Source organism: Pteropus alecto, unplaced genomic scaffold (assembly GCF_000325575.1).
Source record: "Pteropus alecto unplaced genomic scaffold, ASM32557v1 scaffold61, whole genome shotgun sequence".
Lineage (NCBI taxonomy): Eukaryota > Metazoa > Chordata > Mammalia > Chiroptera > Pteropodidae > Pteropus > Pteropus alecto.
This window is the reverse complement of record NW_006434835.1, coordinates 5,477,761-5,493,068: the sequence shown is the minus strand read 5'-3', so window position 1 is coordinate 5,493,068 and position 15,308 is coordinate 5,477,761. Positions and strand designations below refer to the sequence as shown.

The 15,308-nt window shown below is 33.7% G+C and overlaps 1 protein-coding gene across 1 annotated transcript in view; it reads left to right on the top strand.

Annotated features, from left to right (window-relative positions):
- ROCK2 (Rho associated coiled-coil containing protein kinase 2) overlaps positions 1-15,308 on the top strand; it is a 69,018-nt gene extending 53,710 nt beyond the window's left edge. Inside the window, exons 27-32 of the mRNA XM_006910236.2 lie at positions 3,452-3,522; positions 4,487-4,575; positions 5,040-5,118; positions 6,166-6,427; positions 6,515-6,728; positions 14,006-15,308. Coding sequence (XP_006910298.1) covers positions 3,452-3,522; positions 4,487-4,575; positions 5,040-5,118; positions 6,166-6,427; positions 6,515-6,728; positions 14,006-14,009 — 719 coding nt within the window. The 3' untranslated portion in view covers positions 14,010-15,308. The remainder of the gene's footprint in view (positions 1-3,451; positions 3,523-4,486; positions 4,576-5,039; positions 5,119-6,165; positions 6,428-6,514; positions 6,729-14,005) is intronic.

The following is a 15,308-nucleotide window of genomic DNA, read 5'->3' as shown; positions in this document are numbered from 1 at the left end:
CGCTCAATAAACTCTAAATATAATTTTTAGTTTATCTCTTACATTTTACTTCTAGCATTACAGATTGGCAGTAGTAATCATTGAAGATACCAGTGTGAACAATCACAATTATCTAATATATGCCACATTGAGAAAAGCTAGATTTGATTAACATTGTCCAGTTCAGTGTTTGTTAAAGTTTTTCTTAAGTTTTCCACATGGAATCACATTTTCTCCTAATTATTGTAATCTGATGTTTTTCTGCTTTTAAGAAACTATAGAGAATGACCATTTGCTCACAGCCTGAAAAAAGGGTGATTTAGTCTCAAAAGGAATCTGTAATTATTGACTATCCTTCCACCAACTTTCATGGTTATATGTACATATCCCACAAATACTCATGGGTCCCAGCTGCTCTGCTCTGTGGTTGGACATGTTGTATTTTATTAATGTGATGCCAATGCAAAGTTCTCTTCAGGATGAAAGATCTGCCTAGTAAAATCTGTCTTGGAACTAAAAACTCATAAGGTGGTAGAAACTGACATCAGATCAAACCTATAAACATTTTAAATCAGTTCTCAGAAAACATGAGTGAGGAATTAATAGAGTGCACGTTGCCGAAGGATAATGAGTAATGAAGAAGGTGTAGTAGTTGATATAAAAGGTTTCTTTGTGGCCCCGTATATAGGGAATGAGATTATTAGTGGTTGAATAACTCGCTATTGGTGAGTTACCAAGAAACCATCAACGTAAATTATTTTACTTATTTATATACTTCTATGTTTTTCAGGCTGTGAATAAGTTGGCTGAGATCATGAATCGAAAAGAACCTGTCAAGCGTGGTAGTGACACAGACGTGCGGAGAAAAGAGAAGGAGAATAGAAAGCTACATATGGAGCTTAAATCTGAACGTGAGAAACTGACCCAGCAGATGATCAAGTATCAGAAAGAACTGAATGAAATGCAGGCCGTAAGAATACTTTTTGAACACTAGTAGAGTTGTTTTCATGTCTGTCTATATTTTATTGATTATAGAACATTTCTACTTCTTAATAATTATTGAACTAAGAAGCAAAATTATGAGATATACGGCATTCAGTTAACTTAATATAATTTAATGTCTCATAGCAAATAGCCGAAGAGAGCCAGATTCGAATTGAACTGCAGATGACATTGGACAGTAAAGACAGTGACATTGAGCAGCTCCGGTCACAGCTCCAGGCCTTACATATTGGTATGGATAGTTCGAGTACAGGCAGTGGACCAGGGGATGCTGAGGCAGATGATGGGTTTCCAGGTACAAATATGTTTTCAGCTCTTATGTTTATTTTTTTTTTTTTTAAGCCTTTTGTCTTAAATGTAAATCTGTTGATTATTTGAAGCCCTGTGACTGACTTTACTCTTGAGGAAAAGTATTTGTCATTTCTTTAAGGGAAAAACCTACTCTTTGGAGTGGGGATTCAAATGGCAGTTAAACTTATTTTGCTTATTGATTTTTGACAAAATTTTTAATTAAAAAATGCAAAAGAAAATTCCACATATTTAATTATTTAAATTAGCTCTTGATATGTTATTGGTAGCTCTCTCTTGAGCTTTCATTTTATTTTCTCTTAACTTTTTCTGCATTCTTACTTTTTTTTTATGTTGGGTATTTAGTTCACATCACTCAATCACACACTATGGAATCTATGTCATTCACCTACCAACGTTCCTCTACCTCTCTCAATATTGCTACTAAGCCTTCCAGTTCTCATATCCTTCTTGACTCTGATTCTGACTCAGAAGAAGAATCTTTGCCTTACTTACCTATTTCGTCGGAACCTAATGATACAGGTGATATCCTGAAAATCTTTCACCTTCACCTTCGGGTTTTTTCCCCACTACCCTTAATTTCAGTCCTTGTGAAAACTTTTTGTGACGTAAACTAACACTTACTAACTCTAACAAACTGCTGCATGAACGGAGTTTATTTTTAAGGTCTCGCACACGGCATCGCTATTAGATTTGATAGATTTATTTTGTCATAGAGAAATGAGGCACAGTACTTTGTATCATTTAGGAGCATATGGTGTCACTGCCTGTTTCCTCCATTTTCAACCACGAAGAACTTCTTTCTGAAGTTTCATATCAGGAGTGACAGTACAGAAAAAGCACGTAGACTATTGTAGAGAACGTGTTTAAGTTTCCATTGAGTGTTTACCTAGTCAGCATTTTGCTAGGCCTTAAAAGAGAGTACAAGACAGTTTGACCCGATCTTTGTCTTTATAGTTTAAATAAGAAACCAGATGGAAAACACATTGCTTAACACAAAGTTAATATAAGTACAAAAAACATTTAATGTAAATGCCACAGGAAATTAATGTATGAGCAGTTGAATGTAAGGTAAAATTTAGTCTCTTATTAATTGAATTTAAAGTAAAGTAACTATAGTTCCTTACATTGTCACCACATTTCCCAGGTATATATTATACATAATATAAATCATAAGCGATTATATTGAAGTTGGTTTAGAGCTTAGGAATAAAATTATTTCAGTCTTATGCATGTTGTTAGAAGTCATCTGATTTAGTCTCCAATTAGAGTAAGACCGTGTCCAGACTGTTGAGTATATGGGTAAATGTTTATAGTGACAACATTTCTCTTCATATGCTCTGGAAGGCTGTTGGTGTGAGAGAGAGTGTAGGCACTGGAGTCAGAGATGTGTCCCTGTGTGACCTTTCTGTGGGGTTATAAGAATGAAAGAAAATTTATGTAAAGCATCTAGCACAGTTCAGACATGTGGTAGATATTAAATAAGTGATAGCTACTTTTATTATTAGAATAACATCAAAAATGCTTATTTTACTTTCTTATTTCATTAAAAGATACTTATCAAATGCCAGTTGAACAAGTTCTAAGGATTCAGATAGTTTCCTTTGTTGAACTAGAATTGTATTGGTTTTGATTAGAAATCTCTTGATTATATTGCTACTCATTAACCAAGTTTGATCTGTAATTTACACAATTTTATTTCATTTTATTATAGCCGTTCTAAAATTTCGTTTTCTCTGAACATGTAATTTCACTTAAAATGTTTTCTCAGAAGGAAACGTGTGGTGTGTCTCTAGGCAGGCCTCCTTCCGAAGGAAAGCTAGGGGGTTCGAATGCAGGTGTAGCGGTGAGAATAGAGAGCTGCTTCTCTGTTTTGCAACTTTTCTGCTGAACTTTGCAAATGCATGAATTTAATCAATGGGGCATTTGACTTTATAAAGCATAGAATATATATTTCCAATGTGTTGTAACTTGGATTTTGTTTTACATTGCATAACTTGCTTATATTGATCCTGCGTTATTATTGTATCCTAGATAACGTGCAGTGATAAATTCTGAAGGGCATATTTGATTTGTGTTGTGACTTTTATATTAAAATTTTTTAATTTCTCATTTTCTTAGAATTATTACATTTATCCTCATATCTTGTGCTTATTTATAGAATCAAGACTAGAGGGATGGCTTTCACTGCCTGTGAGAAACAACACTAAGAAATTTGGATGGGTTAGAAAGGTAATTGGTACCTTTGAATATGGTCTATTTGCTTTATTTTTGGTTTAGCTAAAGCCATTTCACTTTTGTAGTTGTAAGATATATACAACTAGAACTTTGAGACACAAAGCTTGTTTACACTTTCTGATTAGGAGTTATGTGATTTTATGTATCTTGGTAAAAAAAACTTTTTCATCATTAACATTGTTGTTAATAAAACAGGTTTTGGCGTTAGGAAAACAGAAGCCTATTGACCTTGGTGCTTCTGCTTTTTCAGTGGGAAAACAACTCTGGATATGACAGAAAGACCCATTTATTTCTTTTCCTCTGTTACTATGATATTATAATGTTCATTTTTGATAAATGTCTTAGTCCATTCAGGCTGGTATAACAAAATACCACAGACTGGGTGGTTTATGAACACCAGAAACTTATTCCTCATAGTTCTGGAGGCTGGAAGTCCAGGATGCCAGCATGGTTGGGTTCTGGTGAAGGCCCTCTTCCAGGTCGCAGACCTCCTGCTGTGTCCTCATGGTAGAAGGGTTAGAGGGCCCTCTGGAACCCCTTTTATAAGAGCAGTAATCCCATTCATGAGAGCTCTGTACTCATGACCTATCACCTGCCAAAGGCCCCTCCTCCCGATACCATCCCATAGGTATTAAGATTTAACATATGAAATTGGAGGGAATATAAACACACAAACCACAGCAATAAGGTTACCTGTGCCCTTGGATCTTGAAGCTAAATCAATTCAAAAATATTTGAATTCATTTTCTTCCCAGTTTGCTTATTTAAATTATATACAAACAAAATTGATTGTTATTTTTCAGGAAGATCTTTCTAAGGTTATATTAAGAACTTTTTAGTTGTTTAACTCAGGTGTTTTATATGATTTCGATTGCTAATATCAAATTTATTTTCAAAGAAAATAAGATATATATCAACTTTAATCGTTGTTTAATTCCTCCCTTTCTCTTTTTAACAGTATGTGATTGTCAGCAGTAAGAAGATTCTTTTCTATGACAGTGAACAAGATAAAGAACAATCTAATCCTTACATGGTTTTAGATATAGAGTAAGTATTTTTGTTAGAATATTTAGAAACTTCATTTTTTAAAGTATAAGAGTAACATGACATTTTTTGTCAAGTTAGTACAATATATTAGTCACATGTGTGTGTATGTATGTGTATGTATGTATGTATGTGTATGTACTCATATAGTATAGCTCTTGCTGTTTACAAAATGTGAACTGTGGTTTACATTTTCTTATATTTGCTTCATACCGATGAAAAAAATGGGATATAGAGTTAACTAAAACATCTTTATTTCATGAGTCTTGAATATGTTGTTTTCTGAAACTAATTAGAAAATTTTCTGACATTGAAAACTCAGACTCTCAAGGAGTGATTGTGTTAATAGAGCAAGATCGTCTCTGACCTAACATGGGTCAAAATTGTCAATTTTAACTTCTGACATAAGTATAGGATAACTAATAAAATATGATCATTTGATAATATATTTTTTTAATCTTTTATAGCAAGTTGTTTCATGTCCGACCAGTCACACAGACAGATGTATATAGAGCAGATGCTAAAGAAATTCCAAGGATATTTCAGGTAAACAGTTTTATTTTGTTTTTGGTTGGTTGGTTGAGTTTCTTTGGTTCTTCACTTTTAGCGATTCTCAGTGTGACATGACATATCAAATTTTTTTTATTCTGGGGCTATCTTCAGATTACTTCTTAATTTTAGTCCCATTTAAAAGTATTTCATTCTTTTGTGACTTTCATGCCTAGTCTGTTTGGATACATCCTCTTTTCTCTCTCCATTTTACATTTTAAAGCCCGTCGTGTGTTTATGTCGTGTTTCTGGCCTTTCTTCTCCTTTTATTCAGGGTTGCTTGTGACATTTTTTAAGCATAAAGTTTCTCTCTATTTTTGGTTTTATGCTCAGCTCTCTAGAAAGTTTAAAAAGTTGCTTGCGAAGTAAAATTTTACACCCCATAGCCCTTTACTTTGAATTTAAAGTGAAGCTAAATTTTTCCTTTTAGTACTTTCATTTTAAAAGTAGTTAAACCAACAATTAGTTACTGAGTTTCTTCTATGGAATAGCCGTTATGCTTGGTGTCCTGTGGAGGAATTATTTTCTGGATGCTTATCCTGTTTATTTGGAGTATATCCTTTCCCCTTTTCCTTTCTTCCTGAACTTTCCAAACACAAATCTTCTCTGTTAAAGCTGTGTTTGCAGTTATTACCGTTTGTCTGTTTTTGAGAATCACAAAGCATCAAGTCATATAATTGCCACATCTCATCAGGAGATTATTTTGAAGACTTTCTTCCAGAAAAACTTTCTAACCCATCAAGTTCAAATTTGCCTTTTGCTGGCCTATTCTGATAAAATTGCTGAAACATAGTAAGAGATCATGGAGGAAAAAAGGTGACACCATTTGAATAGGATAGATTCTTTGAAATGTGGACTGATGTGACTTACGATTTTTTTCATATGAGCTCTTGATGAAACAACCTACTAACGTTTGAACGTCAGATATATTTTCTTCTTATTGAATAATTTAGGCTAATGTTATTTTATTTACACTATAAGAATTGTTACTACATAAAAATAACATGTTTAGAAATCATTCATTGTTCTTTTTGGTATTTATAGATTCTGTATGCCAATGAAGGAGAAAGTAAGAAGGAACAAGAATTTCCGGTGGAGCCAGTGGGAGAAAAATCAAATTATATTTGCCACAAGGGACATGAATTTATTCCTACTCTCTATCATTTTCCTACCAACTGTGAGGCTTGTATGAAGCCATTGTGGCATATGTTTAAGCCGCCTCCTGCTTTAGAGTGTCGTCGCTGCCATATCAAATGTCACAAAGATCACATGGACAAAAAGGAGGAGATTATAGCACCTTGCAAAGGTAAAAAGAAAATTACTTGCTGCATCAATATTATTTATGTTCATATATCTTTAAATGTATTGATTTTTTTCAAATATTTCTTTGTAGTGTATTATGATATTTCAACGGCAAAGAATCTATTAATATTAGCAAATTCTACAGAAGAGCAGCAAAAGTGGGTTAGTCGGTTGGTGAAAAAGATACCCAAAAAGCCTCCAGCCCCAGACCCTTTCGCACGGTCATCTCCTAGAACTTCCATGAAGATCCAGCAAAACCAGTCTATTAGACGGCCAAGTCGACAGCTTGCCCCAAACAAACCAAGGTAATAAATAAAAACGTGGTAAAAATTAAAGCGTTTGTAGAAACATTTTGCTATTTATATTCAAACTACAGTTTTTTCTAATTACAGTTCTCCTTTGCTTGGTATTTTAATGAACCATAGAATACCAAATATTTGAAACTATTTTAGTATGCATGTCTCATTCGTTGGTTTTGATGAATGTAATATAAATTTATTTACTAAATCACATATATTAAACTCAACCAAAAATATATAAAGGGCTCGTTTTTGTCATGTTTATATCATCATAACATTTAGGATTTTCTAAGCACATTGTCTAGTGATTTAGTTGATAGGATGCACACACAGACCTTTAAGTGTCAGATACACACATTCTGTTTAATGTTGCAAAATTGTGAAACCGCTTTTATGTTAGATGACTCGAGAAGGAGGACTGAAATCTTAAGTCTTAATTCACATCTATAAGTTTAAAATAATAATTTGTGTTTGATTTAAAGAGCAGAATAGATCAGCTTTAAAAATGCGGATATTAACTAATAAGTAAAGTGGACACTCCTTGTAATTGGAGGTAGAGTTGGGAATGTGGAGTAAGTTCAGAGATGATGATTAATGCACAAAAACATTTTTTGGAGCCATTTTTATGTGGCTACATTTTAGTAATTTAATTCTTGATTCAGAATAACCATTTCTTGGCTTACCAGATACTACAGCATTTATAAATATTGCTATTCATTGAAATGATCATGAAGATCCGATTAGCTAAAGGATAAAGTATGTACTTGGATCAGGTATCTAATTTCAGGTGTCGTTTTTGTTCCCTAACACAGGACCTTCAGTATAAGAATAACGATGTGCCTTGGCTGTATTGTCAGAAAGCTTTTCATTCTAACCACAAACAATCTTATATGAAACTTTTCTTGAAACTAATATCTCAAGGAAATAATTTAGAAAGACAAAGGTAGAATTGGGGTTTCAGCAGTGAAAATGTTGAATTTTGTGTGAGGTATGCTAAAAACTATTTAAAATTAGTGATTATATGGTAGTAATTAAGCTGAAGAAACTTAAAGAATTCAGAAATGCTGAAGATCATTCCATGTACCATGTGCAAACATCTAAAATTATTAAAATTTTAGTATTGACGTTACAGAACTATTAATGTATAATGCTATGTTAATACCTTACAATATATAGTACTTTCCGTTTCTGAAGTGCTTCCATATATATCGTTCTCTCATTTAACTTGTTATGTGTTATCTTATTTGACCTTTAAAATGCTCCTTTGGAGTAGAGTAAGTACTATCTTTCTCTCCGATTCAGACTCTAGAAGGGTAAATAGTTTCTTTAGTTTCAGGACTGTGCCATTCCAGTCCTTTTGATATGCTTCATTCATTCGTGCTGTTTGACAGGTTAGTGATTTCACTGTAGATGGTAACACATAGAATTAGTTTATGAAGCAATTTTTAGACAAAGTGTAATGTTTTCAATTATGTAACAGTTTTCATGATCACTGACTTATAATTTCCTTGCTTCTCCTCTCTCTGTCCTCCAGTTCAGTGTTATGGTCTATTTGAAAGCACATTTACTTTTGATTTTTATTACTTTTTTTTGTTTTAGTTCTGGCCCTGCCCTTCAAATCATTCTTCATTGATATTTTTAATTACATTTTGCATAGCAACAGTAAATAATAGGGATTTCTTTCTCTCACAACTGTGCATGTAGATAAAACTACTAGCAAAACTGACTAAAATGTATAGGATATTTTGTGGAAATTTTTTATCTAATGTATCCTTTGAAATGTTAAATGTAAATATGGGCACATTTAAAATTAATTTTGTATTTTATTATGCCTCTGCAACATTATTTCCACTGTTTCTAACCTTAATTAACTCATAAAATCATATCTGTGTCTGTCTTATGAATCACCCTACAGTTCGCATTTCGTTTTGGGTGTCAGCATTTTCAGAGTGGCATACACAAATTGGAGGGTATACAGAAGAAAACAACTGACATAGTAGTGGGTCATTTGAAAGTATTACACGTGTAGCAAATGAAGAAACTAAGGATACTTATTTAGTCTTCTGAAGAAATGATTTGAAAGGATGAGAGATCATAACATAAGTAGCAATGAAGAATTAAAATACTTTTCCTTGGATGATGTATTAGAACAAGAACCAGGCAGAGAGGCACATTTTTAACTCAACAAAGTGAAAGTATCAGGCAGTCAGGGATTTCCAGAATTGGAAAAATTGGCCGGCTCTAAAAGAGCAAGTACATCACCAGGAGTTTACCTGGTGAAGGTGACTGCTTGGCAAAACTGTTAGAAAGCAGCGCTCCTGAGTCTGTCCTGTGAACACAGGCTGGCATCGGGGAGCATGGCTTCAGAGGGGTGTCGGGCATTGACTAGATGGCCTTTGATATTTTAATTTATAATATATCCCTATAGAAATGTAGGTAGAGCTGTTAAAGGATCACCCAAGAAAACTTAGGGACAGAATTTCTGGTGTATATCAGCAGTAATTTAATATCTAGCTCTTCATTTGTGTTTATTTAATACAAGTCTTAGCATTAGTCAGTCTAGCTTTAGTTTAATTCATATGGTATCTTTCTTAAAACAGATGTTTAGCTTTGTTAGATATCATCAAATATATATATTTATATACTTTCTAAAACATAATATTCATAAATACACCTATCTTTTTATTTTATTTTTTTTAACTTTTTCTCTGTCTTTGTTAACAACTGCACCATTACATTTTTTCCCTTGGGGTTCTGTGACATGCCTGGTTCTGATTCTCCTCTTAACTCTCTTGGCAACTCTTCCCTTTTTCTGTAGTGAAGTGTTTTAAAGTAATATAGTTAAATAAGTGTTAGTTATTATTATTATTATTATTATTATTATTATTATTATTATTATTATATAAAATAAAATTTTTTAAGGGCACATTATATGCCAAACATTCTTCTGAGAGCTTTAACTGTACTAATTTATCCTCATAACCACCCCGTGATTTTGCTGTTAATGTCTCCATTTAACCGATGAGAGAGTAAGACACGGAAACATTGTGTGCCCAAGGTCACCCAGCAAATAAGTAACAGCCACGGGTTCAGATCCCTAGTGTAGTTCTGGATTCTGCATCCTCAAACATAATACTCTGGTGTCTCACAGTAATATGAGCAGAAATGAATTGAAAGTTTATAAAACATGTGGAAATGCTATTCTAGAGGAGCGTTTTCTTGGTAATTTTGCATTAAAATTAAAATACTATGCTGGAAGAGTAGAAAATTTGTGAACAGAGTGCTGACTTTTGATGAAGACAGTTGAAGGTGATCCTAATTTGTTCCAATGCTAGACACAAAATGCTGGTCTCTGCTGAGGGCATTTCTCTTTATTTTTTTAAAGATTTTTTTTTAATGCAATATTTAAGCCACATAGAAAAGTATAAATCAAAAATGCAAAAAAATCTGGTTTATCCAGTTTTAAGAAATAAAGCATCACCAGCACATCTAATACTTAAGAGTGAGGGGATGCTATTTTGTCATCATTATCTTTGTTCTTCTCCATTTACAAATATGAGAAAATTAACAGTAATTATTTGGGAAAAAATAAAGTTATATACAACTTGAAGTATCAAAAACAAATCCACAAATGAAGTAGAAGAAAATAGGTGAATACGTATCTGATCTTGGATTGGAGAAGAACTTTCTAAGAATAAAAACAAAGATAATAAAGTCAAAGATTGACTAACCAAAAATTAAAGCACTATGTTTTTAAAACACCATATATTTGCAGTTTTGTAGTATCTTGTATGTAGAATTCTTATTAAGTCATTAATAAAAAGATGATTGCCTCTTCCCAATATAAAATTAGTGAGGAACATTCAGGCATTGCCGTAACTATGAAAAGGTGATCAACCTGATTATTAAACAAAGAAATTAAAATTAAGTTAAAAGTGCAGTGTTAAAACCATTTTCATCTGCCAAACTGGTGTGGATTAAGAAATTTTGTACTGGCGAAATGTAAAGAAATGGACACTCTCATGTCCTGCTCATAGCACTCAGAGTTAAATGTGCCCTTTCTGGAGCAGTCTTGGCAATCAGTTTCACAGGCCTGAAGTGATTGGTTAATTAAATGGAGGAGATAGACAATCAAACAAATAATTACAATACTATTTTAAAATGTTTATAATAGATTCGTGAATGTGCGTTATGCGGAACAAAGGAAATTATGGAGAACTCTGCCTAAAGGCATCAAGAAAGCTCTCAAAAAAATGGAGGGTCAGTAATTTTCCAGGCAAAGAAATAAGAGTAAAGATAGTTCTAAGCAGAATGTTATGTACAGAGGTACTAACTCGTCAGAATGACTTATGTGTTTGCAAGGTTTTATTGGCTTAGGATGGGGAAAAGATAATGTCAGGTAGAAGGTGATGCTGGAGAAAAGCTTTGAGCCAAAATCAAAAGGACCACGTGCACTGTTCTGTAGTTTTGATTTAGTTTTTCAGATAGAAGGCTTTCAATAAGAGATTGGTGTGTTTAGGCTTAATGAGGTCCTGCACTAAAGTACTGACAGTGAAAATGGGTGGAAGAAACCAGGTTGAAATGACAAGAACTAGACGACTGGAAGGGGGTGAAGGGGAGGTTTTAAGGGAAGACTTGGCCTGCAGCGCACTGCACTGTACTAGGAGCCTAGCGATGAGACTTTTAAAATCTGAAGATTGGGACGGCTACACACTTCTAACACACTTCAAAGATTTTGGATTTGAAATGCAGATTTTTCATAAAGTATGCTAAAATGGAAACTTGGACGCCCAGGAAGGTCTCCTGATCTCAATCTTCCAAGCAGGAGGGTTGAAACCGTTGTTAAAAGTTACTTTACATGTAAGCCTAGGAAAAAAAATTAACATATACGAGGCTGTGATACGTGTTAAGTGAAGAAATAATTATAAGTTTGCGTATTTTCTCAAATATTGTTCTGCATTCAGAGTAATTTGTGTTGGTTTGTTTACTTTTAAGTTGAGTAATCATCCATCAAACTACTCTGATTCTCAAAGTCAACCAATTGCATCAGAATTCATCTCAGCTATTTTGTTTAAAGTGCAAATATTTGCCCTCCATTTCTTCTGGCTAATTATATCAGAATCTCTTGGGTTGAGTCCTGGGAGTAGGCATAATAAATAGCATTAGGAAAATCATATACACTAAAGTTTAAGAACCACTGACAGTGATCACAGATGAGTCTGTGGACCCGATGGGTTCTTTGCCATAAGTTGATTCATGAATGTCAAAGTTATAAACAATGAAAAAGTTACTCCTATTTTTTAAAATAAAAGATGATTGCAATATTAGGCTATATTGGATTAGGTAATATTGGATTGAATTAGAAAGGGCCACATATACTCCTGCTCTAAGTCCATTTTATTTAGCCAGGATAAGTTGCTAATGCTGCTTATAGACCTGTGGTTTTTCCCTCATGTGTAGTTTTTCACAGAGCACATGACTGTTGGTGACCCATCAAGCAACTAGGGCCTGCTAGAATGGAGAAAGCTACGTTCTTAAAACTCCCTTTTTAGGCTTCTGGTACTATTCTAGTAAAATGTGAGTTGACAACCTGGGCACTTCTGTGAAGGGAATGTTGACAAAATGTTGAGCTTTCATAGGTCTCAAATCGAACTAAACTGGGCATCAGGATGGTTTGTCTTCATCTGGGACTGGAGGGAAGGAAATTGTGTCTTATCCGCAGATATTATCTCTGTCTTCAGTTCTCTGGTATTCTGGAAAGCCAACATGATTATATGCATTTGTATATAAAGAGAAGGAAGATTTCCCTCTGTACTTCCATGTTAATTTAATCATGTCAACATGCTTACAGCACATTCAAAGTCTGATTTCTAGATTAAGTGTATTAAACTGCCGTTTCTAAAGAGTGTTAGAGTATAAATTTGCAAACCTCCTATTGCAGATTGCTTGATTTGGCATTTAAAGACTGGGATTGGTCATTTGATGATGTTGATGGTGGTGATGATGATGACGATGTTTTTGATTTCTGAAGAAATAAATGGGGTAAATCAAAAAATGAAAAATGAGTTATGTTAGTACTTCCAAGTAGCGCATGTGGTTTGCTCTTGGGTTTTCATTATTTTTGACTAGTTTTGAACTTTTATTAAGTTGTTTTTAATAGTGTATACTTGAAAAGTAGTTTTCAGGAACGTTTCTAACTGCAATTTTCATATCAAGTATAAAAGTGAAATGCTATGTTCAGATTCTTTATTGGCTATTTTTCAATACGGTTGGAATTATAATTTTTTATCTTAAGGATGAAACATGTAGAAATAACAAAGGAGCTAAACAGTACTTTCTGTTCATTCCAAAGAAGCCATATTCAGAGAAGTAAAATTTACAATGTTTTCAAGTTTCTACAACTGTATTAGTTTGTGAACATAGCATGGGATTCCTTCCTCCCTCCCTCCTCTCTCTTTCCCCTCTCTTCCCTCCTCTTTCCTTCTTTCTAACTTGCAAGAATTGAAACCATAAAAACTTTGTAAGTCTAATAAGTGCTGTGAAATAGTCGTTTCTGAGCTTGTTTTCTTTGTGATGCTGTGAAATGTTTGCTTTTTGGAAATTTAATGTTACTCTTGCCGAAGAGTGCTAATGATACGCTGTGAAAGTTCTTGCGCTTTTAGAAAATGTAAAATAGTTTGGTTAATAGTGGCTGAAGGATATTTGAATGAAAATTGAACCTCATGAGTTAAATCTTTTACATGGAATAGAGTTCAAAGAAGGCCTGTTCTACCTTGAGTTAGCACACTGTAAAACGTGCACTTAAACTGTGTCATGTTGGGGTCTGTCTGCAACCAGATGTACAGAGTATTTTCACATATGTTTACTACAATGTGTGCGTTCCCATTTCACAGATTTTAAAAATGTGGCTAAGGGTCAAATAGTCAAGTAGAACCTGGTCCATAAGTCCACTGTTCCCTTCAGCTACATGAGGCAGCTAGCAGTTAAACCCCAAGTCAAAGTTACGTTCAGTGACACATTGTTTAATAACCCCAATAGCCAGCTAAGTATATTAAAGCCTGTGTCGTGTGTGTAGCCAATATGGGAAAATACGAAAAAGAATATAATTGCATGTACCTAAAAATAAGAAAAGTAATACAATAAATGTGTTTATGCATGATTTCGGTGTTAAAAGTATAGTAGTTGGAAGACTATACAGTTTAATGATGTACATGGAATGCCTTTTCAAATTAAAAAGTCTCAGATTATTTCATTGTCTAACTTTATTTTTCCTTTCTTTCCAGCTAACTGCCTTCTGTGAATGCAGTCATTATTGGAGGTGATCATATTCTTCCGGTTAAAACAAGACTGAAATATGATGGCCCAAAATTTACTAAAAAGCTATATTTTCCTGAGAGACAGACACACACACACGTACATATATCTATGTCCCCTTTATTCCTGCAATATAAATTATAAATCTTGGAGATATTTTTCTGGGCTCCTTTGGAGCAACAAGTTGAACTAACAGTGATTGGTTAATAGAGTAAGAATATCATGTGCAACTCTTCCACACTTGTCCCATAGAGCTCTCTTGGCAGTCGCTCACACTACATTGCACAAAAAGATTGAGAAGAGTTAAAGAAATCATCTTTTTGGCTTCAACAGAGAGATTTCACCAGCACACTTACCAGAAGACTCTGGGAATGGATTCCACTACAGTGGCACAGACTGCATCTTTACGAAGTGACCATTATTACTGGGGGTGTGTGTATGTGTATATGTGTATATGTACACACACACACGCACACACACACATATATAGTACTGTAATACTGCAAGAGGGTTTTTTAAACTTCCCGCTTTATTTTTTTATATACATTAATCAGATATCATTACTTATTACAGTTGCAACTATGCACTTGTATAAAGCCATGATGTTGGGGTTTATGTCACTCATCTGTGTGTGCCTGATGGAACTGCATGTTCATGCTTAAGCAGTTACTGTAACAAAAAGTTTGAACGTAGTTTCCTAATGCTTCATGATAGGCAACTTTACCCATTTTGAATGCCTTAATTTAATTTTTTTTCAAGTCTCAACCCTTTTCTGTATTTAAAAACAAAAAAGAACAAGTGTTTACCAGCTCTTAGGATGCAAATTTGCTTTGCAGAAGACAGTGCACTATTTTTACACAATAGTTATCAGTGTCAGCCTATTTTGATTGTATAACCGATTTTTTTTTAAGTATTGGTGATAGAAACAATAATGGATAGTATTGGAACTAATATATCTTTTATGTATATCATTGATCCAACCCCTTTTTACAGACCTCAGTATTAGTGTGTGACTATGAAATGTTTGCTTTGAATTCGCTGACTACCCTAGATATGTTTTTATTTCTGGTAAAGACATTTGTGACTATTTTTACATTTCATACTCAACATTCAAAAATTATCTCATAAATAAAACTAAAACATACTGTAGATATATTTTAAATATTTAAATATGATCTCAAACACAATTGTGTATGGCAATATTTCAGTATTGGGCTATGAAAACTGCTGACTGGGAAGAAGCCGCCTGAAAGGCACTTAACTTGCTTTTTA